Genomic DNA, 25,702 nt, shown 5'->3' on the forward strand with positions numbered 1-25,702 from the left:
TGGTCATTGATGGTATCACTGACAACGTCGTCACATGACCGTGTCACTTAGAGCCCTGCACTGACCAATCACTGCAATCACTGCCATTCGAGTAGGTAGCTTGGTTCACGGTCGGTAGTCATGACACGCAAATTCATAATAGAATGTCTTGCACTTCACCGACAGCAGAGCCCACGTGGAAGCTCACCGCGGATATAATTATTGAGCCACAATACTTTGCCGAGTCCTTTGTCCCCAGTGAGGCAGGCGTCCCTCGTATGCACGCCCAGCTTCTCTCTATTCACTCACCGGCCTGAATACTTAATTTAATGCGCTATATGCGAATCAATCACCTACAATATCGGCTAAGTGAGTCGGCTCGGCGGTTCCGCTCGGCGCGATATTCACGTGCGTGCAATCTCCTAACTCGGGGAGGAATCGATAGCCGTTTTATATTCACATCCGTTCGCGCCAAACTTAAATTGAGTTCCACTCCATTCAGACTAATGCTCCCGCTGAATTTTCCCATCCTGCCGAGCGGTCCTGGAGCGGGCGGAATTTCTTCGAGGCCTTCCTTCCTTGTAACGGCGGCCGGCGGGGTGTCGTGCCGTTTCCCAGCAGACGAGGCGGTCTCCAATCCGATTTGGTCAGATTCTGAATATGATATGCAGGTCGTTTCTGGAAACCAGTTGCGACTTCATATGACATTTGTGTCTTTCAAGTGACGGATGCGGCTGAAACGAAATTTGGCTAGGTTCTAGTGTTGGCTCGTGTAGTAATGCAGTATTGAAGTCGTTGTCTTACATGAATGCACTTTCATTGTTAGCTATGTTAAGTTCAAAATTGCTCGTTTTCAAATTTCATTTTTAAGAGACCAATGCATCCGTATTTTCTAAGCAATTTTCTCGATATTTTGTTAATGACCCACACTCAAAACTTTTTTACCACCTCCTGGAGGATTCATTTTTACCAAACCCTCAAGATAAGAGTATATTGAAAGGGTACCTCGCTGCTACCATTATGTGCATGGTAACGGTACGTGGTTAAATTGAAGTTATTCGCCAGCGAAGAGTATAACTACCATGTAAATATCAATATTACTCTCGCAATCCTGAACAGGACGAAAACTCTTTCCTCCTAGGTATTGTGACTCGTGTGCAGGTGGTCGTTCAATACGTGGATCTTGTTTACCCTCGTGAATATAATATTTGAAAGAGTATCAATCAGCCAATCAAAAACGAGATCGGCCGTTTGAAGGTTGAAGGCCGCGCGCGCACCTGTCAGTTTTCCGTCGTTGGTCTCCGAGAGAGGGTGTGCGCAGTGTCGGTGCGGCGCGAGGTGGCCGTTGGTGATTGTGCTTGTGTGCTGTTCATCGCCTATAGAGCCTCTGCGGACATTTTATTGTAAGTACCGATGTGATGGAGCATTACGTGCTGTTGAGTGGTGCTAGTTTGATCTGGCTAACAGATCCCGCGCACGGCCACGTGGCAGAGTGTTGTAAGTAGGTACATAACTTTGTTGTGATGCATTTTGTTGGTGACTTAGAAAAAGATATGTACGGTAGTGATGCAGTTTTATTATCCCATGCGTAGACGGGCGACCACCCAGGAACGTTGCCGTTCACTTCAAATGTTGTGCGCTGTGCCTTATCCAATTTGAGAGAGCTGAATTCTTATTCATATTCAAGTATTCATTTTGAGTATTCGTATTCAAGTTGCATCCAAGTTGTATCGTGATGTTTGTTTACCGCGTGTGCATCGCTGAACGCGTATGAATAAGTGGAGTCTCACAATGTTCATGGCTGGTGAACCCCTCGTATTGTTTGTACGGAATGCCAAATATATATTGTTGCTCTTGAAGCATGTTTTTTAGATGATGAGCTCCGGTTAACAGAAGCTTCGCGAAGCTTCTGAAGAGCGTCTGTGGGTACGTTACCATCCTCTGGGGGGTTTACACTAAAGGAAAGAGTAAACATTACCATGTGACGAAGGGTAAGCCAGAAGAATATGCTCTCTGTAAGGGGGTAAATCACAGAGTAGATGGCATGTTACTCTTTAGAGGAGAGTCACGTTAAAAAGTTACCCTTCCACAGCGTGTAACTTCGAAAATGTTAACCTCTAGACGAGAGTAAATCAAAAGAGTTTACCATACAGAAGATGGTAAAAAACGTCTGTGTGTCACGTTACCCCTCCCTGACGAGTTTACTCTCCATGAAAGAGTAAAATTTACCATCTGGAGGGTGGTAAAAAACGTCTGTGTGTCAAGCTACCATGCTATGGCGGGTTTACCCTCCAGGAAATGGTAAAAAAGTTTTCAGTGCAGGTTTGCTATGGGAATATATACATATAGCGTTTTCTTGAGCATATCTGTTATTGTATAACAGTTCTGCCTGTTACCTCTTTATGGCAAAAAAAAAAAAAACTAAGTCACAGCAGCCTCATTTCTCAAAAGCTGAGTCGAAGCACACCCTGTGCTCATGTCTGTCGCCCGAAAGTCATCAGTCAGATGTCACAAGCGTTCTCAAAGTAGATAGCATGGTCACCCCGAGAAAGTTTAAGTGGCATGGTAAAATTACCAATAATCTGAACTGCCCCTTGTGACGACCAGGTCCCATTCGACAGACCCCACACCCTATCCGAGCGTCGGCGACCATCGGGACTTGTCTCCCTTCCCCAGCAGGGCCATTCTAACCCCTTGGCCATCTATCCACCCCACTCAGTCGAAGGGAGAGGGACGAACACTCCAATAACAAGCCGTCTCTCGCCGAGCGCTTGTAACAATGATCGTCTTGGTGGGGTGCAACTTCGCGCTGATTCGGAGAGCGTAGGAAAGTGAACATTCAACAATGAGTCTATGCTTCTGAGATAGACCGAAATAGATCTCTCTCTCTCTCTCTCTCTCTCTCTCTCTCTCTCTCTCTCTCTCTCTCTCTCTCTCTCTCTCTCTCTCTCTCTCTCTCTCTCTCTCTCTCTCTCTCTCTCTCTCTCTCTCTCTCTCTCTCTCTCTCTCTCTCTCTCTCTCTCTCTCTCTCTCTCTCTCTCTCTCTCTCTCTCTCTCTCTCTCTCTCTCTCTCTCTCTCTCTCTCTCTCTCTGTCTCTCTCTCTCTCTCTCTCTCTCTCTCTCTCTCTCTCTCTCTCTCTCTCTCTCTCTCTCTCTCTCTCTCTCTCTCTCTCTCTCTCTCTCTCTCTCTCTCTCTCTCTCTCTCTCTCTCTCTCTCTCTCTGTGTGTGCATCAGCTGTCGACAGTAGTCAAGAGTGAATTTCATTCAGACTGCAATTAGCTAATTAGCTGACTTTAGTCTTTCTTCGACGGAGCGCACTAATTAATGAGGATAGGATTGAACGGGGCTTACTGCCCTAGTGAAAAAATCCTTAAGGACAGTCCTATGCATTTCTTAAGGACGATCCTTAACAAAATCCTTGTACGAAATTGATACACAATCCTTAAGGATTTTGTTAGAAATTCCTTAAGGATTCTGCGGAAAATCCGTAAGGATTTTTAGCTAAATCCTTAAGGATCTCTAGCAATGTCTTTAAGGACATTGGTAATAATCTTTAAGGACTTTGTGGCTTTTCCTTAAAGATTTGTAGCAAAATCTTTAAGGATCTTGGCGACAATCCTCAAGGATTTTGAGGCTCTTCCTTAATGAACGATATATAAATCCGTAAGGATCAAACCCTAGCAAACACATTTGTACGGTCTCTGGTGGTATATTTTTTACTTAAAACAAGCACATTTAGCCATTTTTCATTGCCAGGAATGGAGCAGCCGCCAACCACAGGCGGCCGGGTATACATATATGGAGCTCTAGGCATTCGCAGGTTGCAGCTGAGGCTCCGAGAAATATAAACCGAGGACTTCCGAAAAACATATTTACATGAAGATAAGTCTACACTTTTTCGAGTCAGCCACGCTTCAGATATTATCACGTCACACGTCCTCGGCCGCCGCTCCTCCGCCATCCACATTCTACACATCTTGAGCGGTTGAGTCGCCCGTCGCCTGTCCAGTCTTGCATCCTGCGTTCCTGTAACAAGGCGGATATTCCTATGTAATAACAGTAATATACTGATCAACAATACCTACTCAAAGGCTCACGAATTCTACTCTTAGGCTTAGACTGCAGTCCCAGCCAAAGAATATTGGTGAGCCTTTGAGTAAATTCAGTTCAGTCATTTCCAGCTTAGATGCCTGTGTATGTTCATTTAGCAATGCAATATGCACCTACGTCCTACTACCCTGAATCCATTCTATTATACATATTTACCTGGGCCTCGTTCCAAGGCATGACGCTAAAAGACGCTACCGGTAGTACTTTCATTTGCCGCAGCCAAATGAATGACGACGACGATCGCCATTAATTGAAGTGAACGTTTCAGCGCCGGTTTTTGTATCTATCAATGCAATAACTAGGATCAATTATCTCATTGATACACAGCATGGCAGAGACTTACATGGCCCGAAGAGGAGACGGCAGACGGCACAACACACTCAACAGACTCGTCCGCATCCCGCGAGCGGCAGCGGCACAATAACCCGGTTTACATAGCATATTTGACGAGGCTCTAGCTCGTTAATTTGGCGATAATTTCGATACAGTGGTCTTCAAATATTTAGAGGGGATCATTTTGTAAATTGTTCAGCACCATTGGCATCTTTTGCAACATCACGGACGGAGATATAAGCTTGCAACAAACCCTATGTAAACGCGTCTAATGCGACAGGGGGACGCGCGGTCTCCCCTCTTGCCGGAGGCGAGGATCAGACCGCCCGCTGCCGCCCGTACAGTCTTTGAAACGGTCAGCGGTCGCTAAATTCCAGTCGGTACGGTCTCTGAAAGAGCACAGCGCAAACACTGTGGCACCGGTGGCACTAAGGCCATACGATACATGCATACTGTGGCACTTGGTTGAGATACCAATAGGTACTTTTTATCAGAACTATTCGTCTATCCGATTTGGAGTCTGGATGAACCCAGCGTGGACATTTAGGTGACCATCCCAGCTGAATATTAATTCTGAGTTAAGATAGCCAAATTGTTATCCCTGGCTCACAATCACCGGTTTTGGCACTCGCAATATCGAGAAATGCCATAAATCGAAAATATTTAATTTCAAAGTTCAGCACAAAAGTGGGGGCAAGCTGCTCCCACTGCCCCCCTCGCCTCCCGGTTCCCGCGCCTATGATGATAGCGAACGCTGCTTTGGTCCGTCACAAAGTTTTTACATGCCGTATATGTCATATGGCTAATAAATTATCGGATACGGAGCACGGAATAATAGTAGGGATGATTCAATCACTCCATAATGATTGACGTACTGGCTGCATCGGCTATCCTGAAGGATTAAGCGACACTAGCAAGTAGCAATTTCCTTACGGAATACTGAGCGATCCTTAAGGATACCAAACATCGCCCTAAAATCCTTACGGATCGGCGAATGCGTCCTTAAGGATTCAAGAGGGTCCGTAGAGTCCTTAAGGATTTCATATCTGATCCTTATGGGTCCTTATGGATCCTTAAGGATTGTGGGGATTCTGGCGAAATCCTTAAGGACTTTTTCACTAGGGTGAATCTTAACTATTTCAATTATTCTCAGTTCTAGGATGTAATGTCTTTTGTCAAGCCTTATGCTCTTACTTTCCACCATGACTCTGATGCAATGTATTCCTCTACTACCCTGTCACTTCTTCATAGCAAGTCTTCTTTTTTTTTCTTGTTGGTATTTGCCATCTTGACGTCAGACTTTATTCTTCAGCCGCCGAGAACTATTCATAGCATTCGTACAAAATGTTTCAAAGTGTTTTTGTAATCTGGATAATTATATTAGTCCTTTTCACGACGGGTTATCTGGAAAATGCCGACCAAACTTGACCCCTGCACCAACTCTCTTTTGCAGCACATATATTCATGCCATGAATGTATTTCAGTGTTTTGATCGAAAACAATGTCTCATAATTTGAAAATCAGGTAGGTATATAAGCAGCTGTGCAACCGAAACTGATAACTTCTAAGAAACACATTGAACCTAATTTGACAAAATCTGCACCAAATCTATACCAAATGTGCACCAAATGTGTACCAGATAGCCGTCGTGAAAACGGCTATTATAAAAACAATCTAGTTCATTTATGTGGTGCAGAATACGGGAGACAAAGGAGCAATGCGGAGACAACTATTGAGCGCAAAATGTCCAGTATAACGCTGTCGATAAATCCAATCAACTCCCCTGTGTTACGATTTATGATTTGAAAATGGTCACCGGAACGAGCGCTGGCGGCTGGGAAGTGACCAGGCCAAGATTTGTCGCCGTCCTGGCTCATATATTGGCGCGCTGCGCACCTCCATTCTAGGTGGTCTATATTGCCTCGTCTGCGCCGGAAATGAATAATCTCCTCGGGCGGACAGGGAACGTGCCGAACAGACGATAATTATCACTCGGCCCTAGAATGATATTGACCGGTATCTGAGCACGGGGGGCGAAATGAGTGGACGATTATTATCCACCGGTCATCGCGAATATGTTCCAGAATATTTCGGTAATTGCGTTGAGTTTATTTCCTTTTACAACTAGCAAAACTTGTAAACTTCAAAACTCTTGTAAACATAGACAAAAAGTGGTGCTGAGAGCTGTTCGTAGGCAAAAGTTAGAAAAAAAAATGTTCTAACGGTGTAAAAGATAAAACTCTTAACCTCAATAGATTTGGTTCAATAAACAATCACGTGGCCTGAGACAACAATTTTACATCAGTCATCCTTTTCCCACTTACAGGCATGCAAAGTCACACGTAGAATCAATCAGTTCGATGGCATCCCTGCAGTGTTATGGGGTAGTAAGACCAAGATTTCTTTACCTATTGTACATAAAGTAACGTAAGACAGTAAAGCAAGCAAGAGTTCGACGGCCACCTAACCGTCCTTTGTCCCGCCGCTACACTGCACTAGGACGCGCGGGGCTGGGATGGGGCCGATAGCGCCCGTTTCGGTAGTCCATTTCTGGGTTGTAAAATCGGGGCGAAGCGGGTCTCCGAACTCCCGTTATACGGAGGTGTGCTGGAGCTCACTGGTGGGCGACTCTAATCTGGAGGATGTCTCCCCCGGGAGGGCTGCTGATCGGAGTCGGGGGCCGGGATACGAAAATATCGGAAAGGGAGAGTGGGAGAGAGAGAGGGGTACGAAAATATCGGACTGGGAGAGTGGGAGGGAGGGATACCGAAATATCGGAGAAAATGTGAGAGAAGGAGAGAGTGAGAGAGAGAGAGAGAGAGAGAGAGAGAGAGAGAGGAGGTGCGAAAGGAATCGGAGAGGGATAGTGGGAAGGAAAGAGCGAGAGAGAAAAAATCAGAGAGGGAAGGAAAGAGTGAGTGTGAGAGAGAGAGAGAGAGAGAGAGAGAGAGAGAGAGAGAGAGAGAGAGAGAGAGAGAGAGAGAGAGAGAGAGAGAGAGGAGAGAGAGAGAGAGAGAGAGAGAGAGAGAGAGAGAGAGAGAGAGAGAAAAGAGAGCTTAGAAGATAATAATTGTTTCCGGCAGGCCCAAAATACATGCCTACCATCTGCAGTGCTACATTATCAGCACATATTTGTATAAGTCAATTGTTTCATTTTTTTATGGACCGAGCGGGCGAGATTTTCCTCAGATAACTGAAATTCAATTGAATTTCCATCGAGAAATCAGCCTTGCTGCCATCCGATGGCTATATGGGGAACGCATCCAATGAAAATAACTGCGATGCATGCAATAGCTTGAGGAAGTGAGGCCAATGTAATGGTATGGCCTGGATCCTGACAGTGGGCGCTATTAACGTCTCTCGGATGATATGCGGATGACAGAGCCGGATGCTCGTTATTCTCTGTCATCCCAGGGAGGATGAGAATCAAAACTGAAATGGACGGAGCGGAGCGAGGCTGACTGAGAAATGTATGTAGAACGCTGTGATGGCTGTATAAGTGTAGGCATTTGTGAAAAACGCTTAGTAGCTTTATACTACCTGGATTACTTTTCAGTTTTATGGAAAGCTATACGATTGGCAGGAACTATACTGATATGTATGTATGTACAGTGTTCAAAATACCTACTTCATGTAAAACTTGTTCACTGTTTTTTTCTTGTTTGTTCGCCATTCTTGCGTTTCTATATCAATGCATGAAGTTCTTACACTTGACTAATCGAAAGATTCTTTAGCATGAAACGAACAGCAAAAAAAAAAAAACGTTTACCTCGCGCCAAGTAGGATTAAAATTTCACTTCTGATCCAATTAGGTCATGGTATCACTTGAATTCTTCTTACTCACTTGGACTAGCCCATCCGCATCCTTGCTCACACTTCCCTGCACGGACTGACGGTTACGGATCACCGCGCCCATGTCACACGTCTGTGGAGATCATCAGGGAACTGGGCAACCCCGAAAGGGTTAATACCTAATATCCCTCAGTCAGGGTGACCGTTTGATACACCTGGATGATTTGTCCCACCGCGGTGGGACAAGCGTTCCGGTGCACCGGAACGCTATCGCTGCAATGGTTCTGGCAAGCGGCGCATCAGTGCAGCCCGTGCATGAAAAGCACGAGAGGAGAGCATTATTGATACAAAACGTCGGATCGTGCAGTGGCCAGCGCATCTGCTGCCACCTACTGTGACCTCCATGCCACCTAGCGACAGTCGTCAGAAGCACCCTGCTCTAGCCGGCGGGCGGCTGGGATGGAGGGGTGAGTGAACCTTGTAGCCGGCGGCTACGGCCGGCCGCCGTGCTCTCCGGCGCGTCGAGAGAGGAGGCGAGGTCGGCTGCCCATCGCAGTCGGATGCTGCGCTCGGCAGAGATGCGCTCCTCTCTGGCTGTGATTTTATCTGTGGTGGTAGTGTGCTGCGGCGCCGGCATTGTGCCACCGAAATCGTGGAATAATGCTACGATCGGAAAAGGTGAGGGCATCTGTGTTATATTTTACATAATGTTACAATGGATTAGGGGGATAAAAATCTATCACCTTTCGCATTTCATTACTTATAACTGCATACAACTAACGGATAAGCAATGTAGCCATGTCCATACAAAATGGCGAATATCAATCGTAAGCTGTCACACATGTAAACGGTCAACAAGCTGGTTCATCGGTCATCAGTCCTTTTAACCAGCTTCATCATATCTCCACTATCTTGGGCTGGCTGGTGGTCTCAATATCTAGGAACCGGTGAGGGCAGCTAAGTAAGTGCATCTCTCTCCGGGATGACCGTTTGAGCGGCTAGGCGGCCTGTCCCTTTGAAGCACGTTCGTCCCAACTCATCAACTACGGCACACAACAGCCGATGATTAAATAGATGTTTTCACCTTATCAGTTCATTTCAATGCCCTGAAACGTTAAATACACCGGAAGGGCCTGACTGGTGAACGAACAGAGCAAACAAAAGACGCACCGTGAATCGGGAATGGCCATGACTCGTGAATTTTATGTTGCAATTTACGAGATGGCTACAGAATATGAAATCGACGAATGAATTATGTCTAGCACTAACCACTCTATAGATAATATTTGTATAGTTCAATGCTCAATTTGGCATAAGATAAAATAACAATACATTTTTGATAAGCATAAACAGTGGGCTATACGCAAAACAAACCGTACCTAATAAAATGTACGTTTACGCAACCTAATCAAGCCAATTCGTTATTTCAGACATCATCGAGCCCGGTAGAAAATACGTGCCGACTAAGAAACCGGATCACCAGAGATCTCTGCAGCTGGTGCTGGTAGCCACGAAGACAAACGCGACATTGCACGTGGACGGAAAATTGGTGAGTGCTTCTGCAGTACTCGATTACGATAAAGAATTTGTATGTGCTAGGTCAGTAACAGATGAAAACGAAACATTGGAAAAAAAACGCTCTGGCAGAAATATGTTATGGGAAGTTCGCACTGCTGACACTAAGGCTGGAGACTTCCAGTTTGCGGTTAACTCGCGTTTATTTTGGTGGCTAACTTCCTTACACGCGTGTAGCTGCCCACCAACTTTTACCCGGGGACTTCCATCCGCGGTTAACTGGTGGGTAGCTACACGCGTGTAAATATTTAAATGCCGACTTACACGCCAGTTTAAAGGGCTTCCCGATCAGCTGATCGGGATGCGGCGATCAGCTGGTCCAATGAACAAGTGCGTAATTCCGTTATTTATGGGACCGGTGGCCCCCAATCAGCGTTTTTACACATGCAATGAGTACTGCCGTAACAATGGGATGTGGTGATGCATTAACCTAACCAGAACAGCGTTTGAAGCCGTGCCAATCAGCATCAATAATGCTAATCGCCTTGTGTTATTTCACTCTGTATGGCCGACCGCCAGTCTACTGCATGATCTTGCAACAGCCGTATCTCAGATTACTCGTCTGCCCTCGTCGGTTCGTCTCCGTCACCCCCCGTCCCCACCCCCGCCCCGTCACTTCACCGGTGAGGCGTCGTCGGTGTCCAAGTCAATGCCACACAAAGGACGATTATCACCGAGTGATCAGTTTAATATGTGCGTGTCGCGGGGGTGGCTGACGTTCCAACGGCGCAGGATCCGGTCCACCGCCAGTGCCCATTTGCTGCCGTTGAAACCGCTAATGGTTCTTTTTGGCCGTCCTTTTCATATCTCTCCAGAGCTGTGTCAGCTGTTTCTAGTCCCATTTTTCTTCTGACCTTGCATTGCAGGCTGTAACAATGTTCTTCCAAGACCGTTTTCGTTCTTCATTACTCCTTCCATCGTGTCGCTTATTTTCGATGACTTTTACTTCAGTCTTCATGACATCGGCTAACAAATGCATGTCTCTGCTACTGAAATTTCTGCTCCTCTTCTTCCTGTCCATGGTTGTTGACCGGACACTCGTATTGCTTCCACTGAGCTGGTCCTCGCCCCACTGACACGTAACGCGAAGTGCGACGACAGGGGCCCGACACTAGCCGGCTGGCTCGACGATCACATTATTTCGGATGCGATACGAATCCCATCTCACTATCCCGAAGATTACGAAATAGCAGCTGGTGGCAAGGAGATAGGTGCGATGGAAATAGACTAATACCTCGGCATTTGAAAATTTGAGTCCTACATCCTCAATTCTGTCAACTCAAAGATTGCTCTGATTACTCAATACTCATGCATGACTTGTCGAAAACATCTGGATACTTGCAGTGATGAAATACGTAATTTGTAACCCCTCAACAAGCACAGAGGCCAGTTTAACCAACAGAAAAATAGCCGCCTGGCGGAATTTTTTTGTCTAAAGACCGTTTCACATACGGAGTGTAAACGCGATAAGCACGTAAGCGGATAGGGCTTTACCGCTCTCGATCCGTATGTGAATCGGCCTTTAGGCGAAAAATTCCGCCAGGCGGCTATTTTTCTGTTGGTAAAACTGGCCTCAGTACTATGAAAAGGTGACCTCAAATTCGTCTAATCTTAGCAGCCGAACGGCTAGGCCGAACTGGCTGAAAAAGCCAGAACTAGTTGATGGCACTATTGTCTATCACTTGCACATAAAATTTGCACAGAAATAAACTTTTAAAACCCCCTAAGGACCAAAAAAAGCACCACCGAAAAGATACCCGCGAACTTAATACATGGGGTGGCTCGCGTGTAAGTTCGTTCGCTAACTTAGCGAACAAACTATTTACCCGCAGATGGAAGTCTCCGGGCAAAGTTACCCGCCGACTTAAACGCGAGATATACGCCAACTTACCCGCAAACCACTTACACGCGACTTACCCGCGTGTGGAAGTCTCCAGCATATGAACAAAATATGATGATAATGTAATATGATTATGTATATATTAGATGCTAGAAGATGGTGAAATGTGGATGAAAAAGGTCACTGCTAAGTGTCGCTGAATCCGCATGTGAACGACTTTTGGCGTGTTCACCGTCCAATCCTGATTTTAGTTTTCAAAACTACTGTATTCTGTGTCTAAATATTGTTACTTGTTACTGCTAGTTTTAAGTGGAGTGGGGTTGAGCTAGCAGTGCATTTTCCGGTAATAAGTTACGTTTTTTTTTTAATTTATCACCTCCATATTTTCGTTATGGGCGTGTCACCTCACCCCTCGCTCATTCACAGGCCTGGTGGCATTCGATAGCCGCGCCCAGCAAATCTGTCGGTCCCGATGACCGGTTCAGCGTACAGGAGCGCGGCCTGCACGTGCTGCGCGTGCACCCCATCACCGGCCAGGTGCAGGGCCACGCTGTCGCCTCCGGCTGGATGCTGGTGAGCGCCAGTCACGCAGTGCGCTCCCTGGTCCGCACTGCAAGAGACAAGGATGTTCTCGTCTTCTTCACTGTGGTAAGTAGTGGGCACATAAGAGCGCTGAACGGTGCAAATGTGGTCGTTTTCTTCACTGTGTGTTTGAATGGAAGTTAGAACTGGAAATAAATATTGAACAGATGTATTCTGAAATTTTCCAATCGTCCAAGTTGTCCGGACACACCGGATGCAGCGTAATAAAACTTCCCTTGTCTCGCCCTTGACAGGGTGAGTTCGGCCCGGGGATGCGAATTGACACCGAGCTGCAGGAGGTGCTGGAGCGGCTGGGGGCCGAGCACTTCACCACTCGCATGCCTCCCGACATGTACGCCATGGTGTGCGTCAAGGGCGGACCAGTGATCACGGAGGCTTACGTGGCCAACAGAGCGTCTCCGACCACAGAGGAGGACGGTCAGAGTCCGACCCCGGCCAGTCCCCTGGCCATCACCGCCCATGTGCCCGTGCCACAGGTCAAAGGTCAGTCAGTGATGGGGGAGAGGGGCGGTGGGGTCACCGGTGGGTCACCGACTGTCTGAAAAAAAAAACAGAAAGCGTTTTTTGGTAGGATTATATGTAGTACCGCAACTCAGGGCTAGCGTCGTTATACCCTAGAAATGACTTGTCCCTTCTCCATTGTGTTACAATACATATTTCGGGCAATTGGTAACATTTGAATCTGAAAAAGGACACGTAATATTGTGGAAATCGCGCGTTTGAGATACCTATTTCTTGCGTCCACCCAGGGTCCCTTAATTGAGTTATTCTGTTCTGCATGCAGATGTTATTTGTCCGTGGAAGAAAACTCCGAAGAATCTGGCGCGAGCCAAATTCTGTTTCAACTATGACGGATATGGCGAGCTTTGTGATTGTAATAAACATCATCTGCTGCCCATGAAACACAGTCTGGTAAGCAAAGTTTTTTTTTTTTTTGCAAAGCCTGTAGCGATATCGCTCGGTGCCCTTCATTCTTCATTCATACTCAGTGGAAAATTCAGCAAACGAAGCAGTATACAGAAGCACATATGCCCATGCATTCATGCAGCCACTTACTTGTTGGCTACATTTCGTATCGTCTTGGTTTTGAAAAAGAAAACTTTTTGTTAGGTTTTGTCTTTTCAGGCATACCGAATGAATATTGTGATGTGTATTTGGTGATTTCATCTCATGTGACTGTGAGCGATAGTTTTGTAAAGCAGTTGTTTCCACTTGACCAATCCTTGCATAAACTTAACTTCACAGCTGAAGGAGAACAACATCACCGATGTCCCGATAGTAATCATCGCAAGCAATCGACCACAGGTGCTCTTCAGGTTAGTGTACATGTTCCAAGCCGCGACAAAGTAAGCGTATGTCCGATTCTCACTGCGAAATGAATGGACGCGTAATGACCTACATAGCAGGGGGCTGTCATCCCGGGACCGCCCGTGTATTATTCGCCAATCAGCTTAACACTACCAGTGACGTCACTGGAGGACCGCCAATCGGGGCCGGCCAGCCGGGCCCGTAGAAGGCCAAACGCAGACGTTTTCAGAAAAGCGTAAGCCGTATAGATACAGTGGTGGATGGATTTTTGCTGTGATTCGGCTCTCCAAGAGTGCGCCAGGGTACGAGGACCCGGACAAAGGTCATGGTGAACCGGCATCTGATAAAACTCGCTCACCACTTAGCAGCCGACTTCGACCCTTCACCCTCGTAAGACACAAAAGCTTGCCGGTCATCAATCCACCTGCATCTCTGCATCTGCTTACTACCTATATAGACTAGTTACTGAAGCCGTTTTGGAGCGGCCCACGCACGGCCGATAACACACCGAGCGTGCGCTAGCCGCCGGTGCTAAGCGCTAACCATTGAGTGCGCGTGGCCAACTGCCGCCCCGATGGCGCTGGCCCCCGGCACCGGCGCGGCGCTGCTGATCCATGGAGGGGGGGGGGGGCTGCTAATTAGTTGAGCCGGAATTGGGATAGAAGCCGGTATGGGATTGGGATAAAAGCTCAGCGAGACTAAGGGATTGTGTGGTGCCTTCCGTAAGCCCCTCAAAATCACCCGTGTAGGGCCCTCGGGGCCGCCGGTTATGAAGCCTTTGGAGGCACTCACAGCCCACAGGTACCGGTGTGAGGCTCTCAAAGGCATTAGTGCGGGGCCCCCAGAGGTGCCGTTGTGGGCCCTCAGAGGCGCCGGTGAGGGTCCTCACAGTTGCCGTTGTGGGCCCTCAGAGACACTGCAGTGTGGGGTTGTCACAGTCGGTTGTGGGACCCTTAGAGCTGCTGGCTCGAACCCTTTACAGGCCGACAGGGGCTCTCAAAGACCGACAAGGGGTTCTCAAGAGGTCTGCGGTGCCTTCGGAAGCCCTGTGGAGTCCTTGGAGACCAGCAAGGTACACTCAAACGCCAGTGGGGCCCTCAGAGTCGTCGGTGTGGGCCCTCAAAAGTCACCGGTGAGTGGCCGTCCGATGCGCAGGTCCCGTCTGAGGCCGTCAGAGGCAGTCCGGCGTTGAGCCCCCAAAGCTGCCAATATATGGCCTTAAGAAGCACTGGCTTCGGGACCTCATTCAGGGGTGCCGGTTGCACTCAGAGGTGGCAGTGTGGGGCTCTCAGCTAGGCACCGGTGTGGGGCCTTCACAGCCGCCGGTGAGGGCCCTCATAGGCGCCGTTGTGGGAGCCTTCAACCATTGGTTTAGGGGGTCATCGCAGGCGTGTGTGGAACCCTGCTGCTGGTCCCTGATAGGCCGTTAAATGGCCTGTCCGGTGCCGGGCGGCGGCTCCTGTCCTTACGTCCTCAAACACGCCCGAGGGCAGACGGTAAAGGGCGAGGAAAGGAAAGTGAGACGAGGTTAGGTGGCATGATGGGGATGGGGGCGGGTCGCCTCACCGCACAGCGTCGTCTCCTCTCGCCCCCGCGCGGTGACTGACTGTGCGGCACCGCGGTCGGCCCGCCTCCCCTGTTTGCCACTCTAGGGTGTTATCACTGCCGGCGGCCCGGCCGTGTGTTCTTTACCGCCCCGTTCTCCTCTCCCGTCCCTTCCGACCCCTCCCCGCCCCAGCCCTCATCCAACCCACGATGGTCGCTGCGCCGGTCTCCCGTCCGTTTCCCGCTGGCCAGAACTTCAGCTATCTTTGTGCGATAACAAACCGTTCCTGGCCTTAGCGCTCACTCCCGTGCTTACCTCCCAGCGATGCATGTCATCCATTTGGCCATTTGAGGCCTGTACTCGGCGCCGCTTGCTCGGTGCCGGGCGGCGGCTCCTGTCCTTAAAGGGACTATCCCACCTTTAACATGGGGTTTGAGTTGAGATAGCCGGAAGTTTGCGGCGAGGTTCAGAAACCACTATCTATCTAGGTTGCAACCCCCGCAGCCTCTTGGTGTTGAAGAAATTCGTTCCCTTCATTTGAAAATGGGCCTTGCGCAAGGCCCTATCTTCAACATGGAGCGACCGTTAGTGTGATGTCACCTCGTTTAGTCATTCTGATTTTAATGGGTTTGTTCGTTGAAAAATCGCTTAAAACTTGGTCTGAACTTTGTTGTGGTGCCTACAGAGTAAAAAGAATCAGCTTTATGACAGTAATGTGGCCTGGGGAAGGAGGTAATTTTGGGCTGTGACGTCACATATTTGAAAGTTTGTGTTTGGAATATGGGAAGCCTAAGATGTTTAATGAAAAATAAATGCCAGAACCGTGTTCCTGGTCATCCAATATATAAAGTCGGGCACAATTTAACTGGTTTTAACAACATTTTAGAAGGTGGGATAGTTCCTTTAACGTCCTCAAACACGCCAAAAACTGCCAAAACGGAGTGACCTGTAAGTGTTTGGTAAGGGCCCTCAGAGGCCGGCAATTAGCCCCCAGAGGTCGCCAATAGGCCCTGAGAAGCCGGCAAGGGGCCCTTAAAGGCCGACAAGGGACACTAAAAAGCCGGTGTGGGCTCTAATGGAGAGAAGTGTGGCTCTTCGGAGCACATAAGGTGTTCTTCCGAGCCCTGTGGGGCCCTTCTAAGTCGAAAGATGCCAGCGTGGACCCTCAGCGGCCAATTGGCGTCGCAAGGCCCCTCGGGCCCGAGAGGCCCCCTGATCCGATGGGGGCGCGTGCCCCCTGCTCCCCCCCCCCCCCCCCCGGGTGCAGATAGAGAATGCAATCGGCGGTGCGGGACACAACAATTGCAATCGTTCCTTCTCCCGTCGCGAGGTCGCCCATCCGACCCATATCCCATGATTGTCAACCCTGGGGCTCGAGTCGGCAGTGTACCGGCAAGGAAATCAGCTTTAGGTGAGTAAAAAGTTATCAAGAGTCATTAGTTGTCATTACGTTCAGTAATAACAACTATACAGTGCCAAATGTACCCGACGTACAGCTTGGAGCCGGGCGCCGCCCGGTCTCCACCAGTGACGTCACGCTAATGCTTAGCGACCGGTCCATTGGAAATCACGGGATGATTATACCTCTCTTATACGGCCTTGCTACATAGGTGTCGAGTCGACGGATCAATTTTAGAAGCTGGCGACCATCAGTGGAAATAGCGATGGTGAGCATCAAACACCTTTGTGTGCTCGGTAAGACGAGCTTTCGAATAGTCCGAGCAAGGTATAGGGTAGTGTGGGGTAATTTGAACATATTTTTACGTCTTCTCCGTTGTACCAAACTCCAGCTCAACCCTGGATGAAGAAAAACTGTTCCAGTAGCGCATGTGTCACTTGCTTTTAACCATGCAAGCCTCATTTTTGGACGAGCCGAGCATACCTTGAATAACATAGCATCACTTCTCCACCAAGTCACGGTGTGTTCAAATTGCCCCACCGTGGGGTAATTTGAACATACTGCCTTTACCTGCCATAAAAACGATAGTGTCGCCAGCACCGATGTTGTTTGACCCATAAACGAATAGGCAGAGCAATTCTAAACATACCTTCATTTGAAAAATCAACACAACTACAAAAATAACAGTTGCAGAGTATCAGTATCTGCACGCTGCACACCGGTCAGTTGACAGAATTCGCCTCTCTTCAATTAACAGAACGTCTATCATCTCCGCTCGATTAAAACTCTACCAAACCTTACTTCATCTCTTATACGGAACCTGGACATTCGTTCGGAGTTCCGATTCTTTATGATGTCCAATTCGGAATCGATTGCACAAAGGTATAGTAGTCTGGACAACATTGGACGATGGCCTGCCACACCTAAGCATTTTTATCAAGTAATCGTGCGTAGCATTGATTGGCGAATGGAAAGCTTGTGAAGCTCTCAATATAATGAACACTTTTCGGCTGGTAAAAGTACATGATAAGCAATATAAATGACGGTTTTGAGTGTTGATAGCTGCATAATTTTCGGACATATTTGGACAAATAGTTGACTTTAACATTTTTGGACGGAAAATCAACGAAAATGCCGGACATTAGACTGATATTAGACGTAAATTTTATAAAACTGGCATCACTTATCTGCTACTGCTTTGGGTCGAAACTATTGGCAAAAAAAAATCTGGGAGCGTTGTTTTTTCGGAGCTATCCCTGTCTTCATTGAAATTCTCACACTATGTTCAAATTACCCCACGCTAAAAGTTATTTTGCCATTTTTAAAAACAGGGTTCAAAAGCAAATTTCATGGATTGAAGGCACTGATTAGGTCATTGTACAACAAAAGCCGTTGCGTATTAGGCGCTAGCAATGCAAGATTTTGCGCTGCAATGAAGTTGCAATGACGTGTTGTTAGGCGTTTATCCTTGCGAAATTGATTTTTACACTGTGCGTCAACATCTTCATTCCCTGAAACTTGAAACCCCGTTCATATGATAGCCCTTTTAGTTACGATAATTTCTCTCATTGGTCTTAATGTCATGCCACTTATGGATTTTCCGTAATTTTGTGTTATTCACACTATGTTCAAATTGCCCCACATGTTCAAATTACCCCACCCTACCCTAGTTAGTTTTGAACTTGCACTGTCATTGAAACGAAACGTTATGCCAACGCATGTTGATTATGTTAAAACGTCATATGTGGCATTCAGGTGCATTAATAAATGTGGTCGACGTTTACATTGCATGTGTGCTCTTTTAGACAGATGAGCTCCTTGCTAAGGAACAGGGGCATCATTGTTTCCAATATCCTCGTGTTTGTGGATGGACTTCACCATGAAGTTGAACAGCTTTGCTCCCTGCTGGACATCAAGTGTGTAGCACAGGTATGTCCTTTCAAGGCACGTCGATAAAAAAGCTCTTGCGATGTAATTAACCGAAGGTTTGTTGTCAATATAACACTATTCTTTAGAATTGTGTCTTTCTATTGAAAAACAAATCTGAGTTCCCTGACAATTTGGCAAAAGCTGCCTGACATCAGTACAACTTATATTGGTCACAGTCCACAATATCCGACCGTAACTGTATTTGCATAACAACCTTGCAGATAAACTTTCTCTTTGACATCATTCATTTCGCTCCCACAATGCACCAACGTCATCAACGTTTGCCAATGCATCGAAGCAGCAACTTAACCAGGCTGACAATGTTGCGATGCTGTTCTGTTCATGACCTCGCTAACCGATCGTTCACCCCTCAGACGAGTGATTACGACGACGCAACGCTGCGGATCCGGGAGAACTATCGTCAGGCTCTCACCAACGCGTGGCACCACTTCCCGGCCGCCAGCCGGCTAATCGTCCTGGAGGAGGACCTGGAGGTGTCACCAGACTTCGTCAAGTCAGTGCCCCCTTCATAATAAATAAGAATGTCACTGAATAAAACTGTAAAAGGAATGAATGATGCTGAGCCGAAATGAGTAGGTACTCGAAAATCGAAGTACATTCAAATGTAGATGAATTTGATACAGATGTATTGACGTATTGCATGAATTAAATATTCTTCTCCTTCAGACATTAGCGCTCATTCAAATAAAATTTTGACTCGCAAAGCATTTCATCGAAGTGCCGGCATTGTTTATGAGAGGCATTGCTTACAGCGTCGCCAGGTTATAAATGCTGTCTTTTATAATGTAACGTCGCATTGTGACGTTTCTGGTTTCATTGGTTTCAGCTACTTCAGCCAGACGTCACATCTGCTGGACATGGACTCGAGTCTCTGGTGCATCTCCGCCTGGAACGACAACGGCTTCGACTCGACCAGCAGCGACCCGGCGGCGCTCTATAGGTAAACAACTGATGTATGTAAACGATTCGGCCGCGCTTTATAGGTAAACAACCGATGTAAACGATTCGGCCGCGCTCTGTCAGTTACAACTGATGTAAACAAATAGTGGTGGTCAGCAATGCAAGCGTGACTGTTGTCGATATTTAATCCAATCATTACACGGACGCCGACTGCATTGATCGTGCTGGACTTGACTTTTATTATATTATCGTAACCGATATAACGGAGGCATATCTATGTATAACCGATACGCATATCTGTATCTACCTACATGAATAGAATTAAATTATTTTTTCGAATTACGAATTGCCACTTTCTTACCTCTAGAGAATGATTCCTAAGCACATGTTGCAAAGACAAAGTTTTAAAAAATACTGCATCGAGGTCTTCTTTTCATTTGGCATGTGACTGTTGAAGGTTTTAACAGTTAGTAGGTAGCTTCAGTGACCCGCTGACGTATGCGCTCTCAGGGTGGAATACTTCCCTGGCCTGGGCTGGATGATGACACGGAACTCCGTGCAGCAGCTCCTGGACGTCTGGCCATCTGAGAGAGAGGTGAGTCACGAACAAAACATACAGAGGCAACTATTCATCATGCATGATACAAGCCTCTGAAAGAATATATGCACTCATAGCTTCTCATACTCATGCACTCATAGCACTCAGGTGCCAAAGTGTCTTCGCGATAGACTATGCTATCGTCATGATGTTACTGGGAGAGTCACACGTACGACTCGCGCGAGCCTGCTTCAGGTCCCGCGCGTACATACGGAAAAAGCGCGACGTTTCTTTGATTTCCGCGCTGTGTCTCACTGGAACAGGGCTCCAGCGCAGGTCAGGGGTGCTAGGACCTCAGCTGGATGCCGAAAACGAGCGCGGTCGTGGCTCAGTGACTCTGAAAACTAGTCACCTGTACTGTCAGTAGTTACTGAGAAAAAGTGGTTTAGGATTACTTTGTGTTTATTGTGCTCGTCATGAACTTTGCCGCCATGAAGATGCGATGTTATGTGTGCTTGTCACCTTAGCACTTTGTGATCATTACTGTGTGACCGGAAGAGCCATTGTTGTATGGAGGTCATAATACAATAATAATAATAATAATAATATATACGATATGCCATTTCTAAGTTCTGAATTTTAATGAGAAGATGAACGATCCAGCTCATTGCACTAATGTGTCACCTCACGTCCCGATCTCGTTCCGGTTCCTCAGGGATATGACTGGGACGTTTGGGTGCGCTGGGACTCGAACCGGCTCGAACGTGAGTGTATCATACCAGACGTGTCGAGAACATACCACTTCGGCATCTCGGGTAGCCACACGAGCAGCGCGTTCCACGCTCTCTACTACCAGGACCACACCATCAACCAGCTGCCGGACGTGCAGCTGAGGAACGTCAATGGGTGAGTTGGGTGATTTCTGGAGAGGAAAGAGGCGCGAGAGTTGGAGTAAAAAGCCTAAAACGAGGAAATGCAATGGCTGCTTGCATTATATTCTTTGAAGACTCGGTCAATGGGTCATCAACGGTATCAATTGATTTTTAAAAGAATGAGTCGAGGAAATAAGCCTTGATATGCTATACGGGCTGTAGCTTATGCGCAATGCCTGTTGCAAGATTGAGACATGATAGCATTTAATGAATCTGGTGCTCGCTGTGTTTTATCGCAGTTGCGTTTTGCGTCTGGACTCTGGATGACCTCCGTGTGCTATTTCAGCTTGCTGAAGGATGAGTATGAAAAGGAGATCCGGCAGCTGATTGCCGAGGCGGAGCCGATCAAGGCGACAGACTTCCAGCTGGGGGAGGTTCCTCCCAGCCAGGGCGGCCCGTGCGAGCTGGAACTGGAGGGCACCAACAAAACATACGCGTTCTTTTTCAAAATGAAGGCCTGGGAGGACACAGACCTGTACAAAACCGTTGCCAAGGTGAGATAACGTTGGCGATGCCGTTCCGAGCGAGGCGAGTTTGACCGTCCGAGTTGGTCCATGGTTTATTAGTAAGAACCGTTATCGAATGTCGTCCTTGGCATGCAGTCTATAAACCGATTAGGTGCATACATTATTATGACTCTTTACAATGCACATGGCTCTCAGGCAGTGAGACAATCTAGTGCTGTTGTTCCAACTTCCAGCCGTTAGCGTTACATGCTCTCATCGATGCTTCAATCAATATGTTTTCATCTTCAACCTAGTGGCTGACATGAGTGCGACTTTCCTCAGTGTTTTACCATCTGGGATCTGGATGTGCGAGGCCACCATCACGGCCTCTGGCGTTTCCACTACTACGAAAACACCGTACTGATGTTTGCCGTCCCGCTCAACATGTACATGTGAGTCTTGTGATGTGCTGTCGGTTTTATGTTGAGCAGAGCAAAGGAAAAAAGATTTTGAACAGAATAGGTACGCTTTGGAGCGATATCTACAGTCTACACTTTGGAAAAGCTTGGGATAGTTATAAAAACGAGGTAATTCACTTTTACGTGCGGGCTTTTACGTATAAATGGGTTCATTACAGTGCCATGGCCCCCCATGGGATACAATACTCCTCATATCCCGGCTCATGTGCGGGTTATCGGGTTATAACATTATGCGCGGAAAACGTAATGGCTTATTGTATTTGTATTTTTATTTTTGCAGACATTTTTGCAGCTCCACGCATGTGTTTGTTTACAGGAATGATGTCATTCGTCTCTTCAAACATCCGGTGGATATTGTTCAGTCGCTGCAATTTGGAGAGTAAAAGGTGTTAAGCTCGGGACTATTTTTGAAAGAAACCCAATGGTGCTCGATTGAGGTGAACAGATGTTTGTTAACAATTACATAAATGTTAGGTGTGTCAAACTTCTGCCCCGGTTTTCGACGAAAGAAGCGTTTAGCCATTCTTACCTTCGACGAAGTTTCGGAACAATAATTCATGCAACAAGATTAATGTAATTATTTGTTTTAGGTATATCTATATGCTACGCAACGCGCAAATTTTGCACTAGTGTTCACAGAAATAAGCATAACATTTGTTGTCGAAATTTATTTCTCCTACCATCCACTGTAGGATCGAAGTTTGACTTAATTTCAGTTTGAACGTGGTTTATTGTCATTTGAGTGTGATATATTGTAACTGAAATGCTGTTTTTGTTTGTATTTTAAGAATATTTCCGTTAGTTATTCCGTTGAGGCTTATAAGTTCCAGAGCTAAAATCGTAAGCAATATTGTCTTAGCAGTGCACTTGTGCATGATTCTGGTTTACAAGAATAGTAAGGTAGGTATTATCCAAGTTCGTTGATCCTGAATGACCGATGGCCTAAGCTAATCCAGAATAGCCCCATTTATGTAACATTATGTTATTCTGAGATGTTATGGTCTTGTTGTCAGATTTATTGAAACTCTTATTCGAATTTGACTAATGAATCTTGATTTCGCCATTTCTGACACGGGAGTTTACTCGGATGAAATATGTTTCGTACCATTGCAATGGGGCGTGGTGCAAACGAAACGTCGCAAATCAGCAACATTTTGACAGAGCTGTGTCGTGTGCGTCTCAACCGTTTGTGCAATTTGTCAATAAACATACAGGAAGCGTCTTTTCTTTTATTTTATTTTCCGTCCAGCAATGCACCATTATGCATACCATAGATATTAGATAACATGAATCTAACCATGGCAAGGCTGGAAACTTACCGTTGGCGGGTTACTCGCGGGCATCTTGTTCACTATCTTCGTTGTACGCATGCTAAGAGTACTAAGCAATGCTAATTTGGTTGTAGTGCTAAGCGCATTATAACAATCCATGCTAGCTTTTATCCGGTGACTTACCATCTGCGCTTAAATAAATCGGGGGTAGCTACATGCGTCTATCTATATTTAAATATAAAAAATGAGTGCATGAAAAACGTGAAATCCCAAATAGGTAATGCATGTTTGACAAAGTATAACCACACGTTTGCGCAGGGGCTGCATGAATCTTCTTGCCGTTTCGCCTCTAATTAGTACATGCTCGGGGTGTTCACACCGCATGACCCACCTCAAGGACTATACACCCTGCTTTAGAGTAACACTTCGATGGTAACATTCACTGGAGAGTTTTACCGCAGTTTTCACCACTCGAACGGCCTGAGCATGGGCTGAGCGGCACGGCTCGAACCAAACTGGCACTTCACCCTTTTCCGCCTTATCATCGAAACGAAGCGTATGTATGTACAGGTCTCGCGGTAGGTTTTGCACTTTTACATTTCCGGTTATATCTCAGAAACTAATCGATCTACGATGAAGTATGTTAGCAAAGGCCGGCCAGGGAGCCGCTGCCCCGGCCCATCCCGCAAACTGCTAAGGCCCGAGGCGGCAGGCACCTTGGTTATATATGAAATATAGGAGGTACGGACACATCGCTAGTTCGAAAAATTCGCTTCTCAGATACGAGTACATAACCAAGAAACATTCTGCCTGATGTACAGGTCTCGCGGATTTTAGCTGGGGCATTCCACGATAGATTAGAGATGTCAATCGGATACCAACTTTTTGGTATAATACCGATACCAAACCGGTACCAACTTGGTATTTGGTATTTCAATCAATGTACTTGGTATTTTGTTGGTATTGTGAGCCCGCACCAATGTATAAGAGGCTGAGAAATTGGTAAAAAGTCGGTATTTCCCTCATGTTATGAAATTGGTTCGGTATCGGTATTTCCTCATGGTTTATGTTGGTATTTGGTTTGGTATCGGTATTCAGATTTTCTGTAATTGACATCACTACGATAGATCGTACCAGGCCCGTCACCCTCATCTCTCAGATTTTAATAAAAATCGGTTCTACACTGTAAACTCATTTTGACAAGGGGTTGTCGTACAACGACGAGCGTTTGTCAAAAATACTAATAAAGGTTATGTCGAACGACGAATATCTTGTCATAGTTGGTTGAATCAACAGGGCAAATATTAGTATCAGCCCCAGCACCTAGTCGACCATTCATAAAATTGACGAGGATTATGGAGGCTATTGTGAAAACTACCAGGGTCTTAGTCGTAATATGGAACATAGATTTGCTTATGATTTGTAATTATATCCTTGTCGAAAGAACCAGCTACACCATTGCAACAATACTGATACATACTTATGTAATCTATGTCCTTGTCAAAGGTATCAGCTACACCTTTGCAACACGGACTTAGTTACGCTAGTTAGACGTGTTAGTAGTAACATTTACAAAGCTGTTACTTGTTATATAGGTGGCGCCAAAAACGTTTCCGGCCGTTTCATTTTGAAAGTTTCAGTTGCGCACCAACCGCCGTGCAGTGATGTGGCCTCCTGCGCACTTCCGTGAAAATGGTAGGTGATAACAGTGTTCGGTCGTTTTTGTCATTTTTTAATGAAATGTATGTCTTTCAGCTGATAGTAATGCAGATTGAATCAGAGAAATTTGCTAAATAAGTGCGTGATGTATGGAAGCAAGCACAATGTGTTCTGCTCCAGACCATATTGTTCTGCATATGCTATAATATAGCGATGCTTTCTTTCAGGCTTTCATCAGGAGCGAAAGCTCCAGCTTGCAAGCAAGGGTCGCTATACACTGAAGACAGCAAACTGCAGAAACTCGAGAATTCTAAAAATGAAAAAGCACCTGAATTCCAAGGGGCTAATGAATTTGAATGCCCCTTAGATTTGAATGGGTTTACCTACCCCTTAAAATTCGTGTTCCGCAGACTTAGAAATAACATATTTCCGAATCAAGGCATTCCTCGATGTTGCGAGTCCCCAAACCAGTTATTGCGAGGCAGGGAACCCAAGTTGACTATCAACTCAAACCTACTGCATGTAAACGTGTGATTCTACAGTGTAGTCGATAAGTGATGACGCTCATTGCCTTTCCGCATGCGTTATTGCCCTTGCCCCTTGGGTCATGAGTGTCATCACCATTGTGTGTGTAATGTGTATGCATGTACCATTTTAAATACATGACCTACTTTCAGTAATGCTGTTTTGCTGTAATAATGAGACTGCAGAGCGGCGACCTGCGATTTGTGGAGAAAACTGACGAATACAAGGGAGGTCTTTGTAAAACGTTACAAACCTGAGACTAGTAGATTGCTTACAAGTACAGGTTTGCTGCACGTAGACATTACTATGCTAACTAAGATTTGCATTGATTTGACTTAACAAGTACACGGCTCAGCCCTGTTAAATGCAAACATGCGCAGGTCTTTACCTAGTAGCCGCATGATTATAACTAGGAAAACAGTCGTTCACACAACAATGACAAAGCAAACTTTGGTAGCTAGTCTAACGAACAACATGTGAGTGGGTTGTAAGAAAAACTACCATGACAAACAATAG

At 46.4% G+C, this 25,702-nt stretch overlaps 1 protein-coding gene across 1 annotated transcript; it reads left to right on the top strand.

Annotated features, from left to right (window-relative positions):
* Positions 1-8,681: 8,681 nt before the first annotated feature.
* Positions 8,682-22,953, top strand: LOC122377322 (protein O-linked-mannose beta-1,2-N-acetylglucosaminyltransferase 1-like). Its single transcript, XM_043357259.1, has 14 exons — positions 8,682-8,893; positions 9,646-9,764; positions 12,057-12,278; positions 12,467-12,716; positions 13,018-13,145; positions 13,479-13,549; positions 18,292-18,415; positions 18,790-18,929; positions 19,263-19,376; positions 19,847-19,931; positions 20,590-20,780; positions 21,093-21,300; positions 21,595-21,704; positions 22,048-22,953. Exons 1-14 carry the CDS (start codon positions 8,776-8,778, stop codon positions 22,112-22,114), a joined length of 1,947 nt encoding a protein of 648 aa, XP_043213194.1. The 5' UTR covers positions 8,682-8,775; the 3' UTR covers positions 22,115-22,953.
* The last annotated feature ends 2,749 nt before the right edge of the window (positions 22,954-25,702 follow it).

This window comes from Amphibalanus amphitrite, unplaced genomic scaffold (genome assembly GCF_019059575.1).
Source record: "Amphibalanus amphitrite isolate SeventyFive unplaced genomic scaffold, NRLGWU_Aamphi_draft 000043F_arrow, whole genome shotgun sequence".
Classification (NCBI taxonomy): Eukaryota; Metazoa; Arthropoda; class Thecostraca; order Balanomorpha; family Balanidae; genus Amphibalanus; species Amphibalanus amphitrite.

Bases quoted from the DNA above. Each gene is read 5' to 3' on its own strand.
- LOC122377322 (XM_043357259.1), top strand. From the start codon at position 8,776: ATGCTGCGCTCGGCAGAGATGCGCTCCTCTCTGGCTGTGATTTTATCT. The intron at 12,279-12,466 runs GTAAGTAGTGGG...CGCCCTTGACAG, and splicing joins TTCTCGTCTTCTTCACTGTG to GGTGAGTTCGGCCCGGGGAT. The intron at 18,416-18,789 runs GTATGTCCTTTC...TTCACCCCTCAG, and splicing joins ACATCAAGTGTGTAGCACAG to ACGAGTGATTACGACGACGC.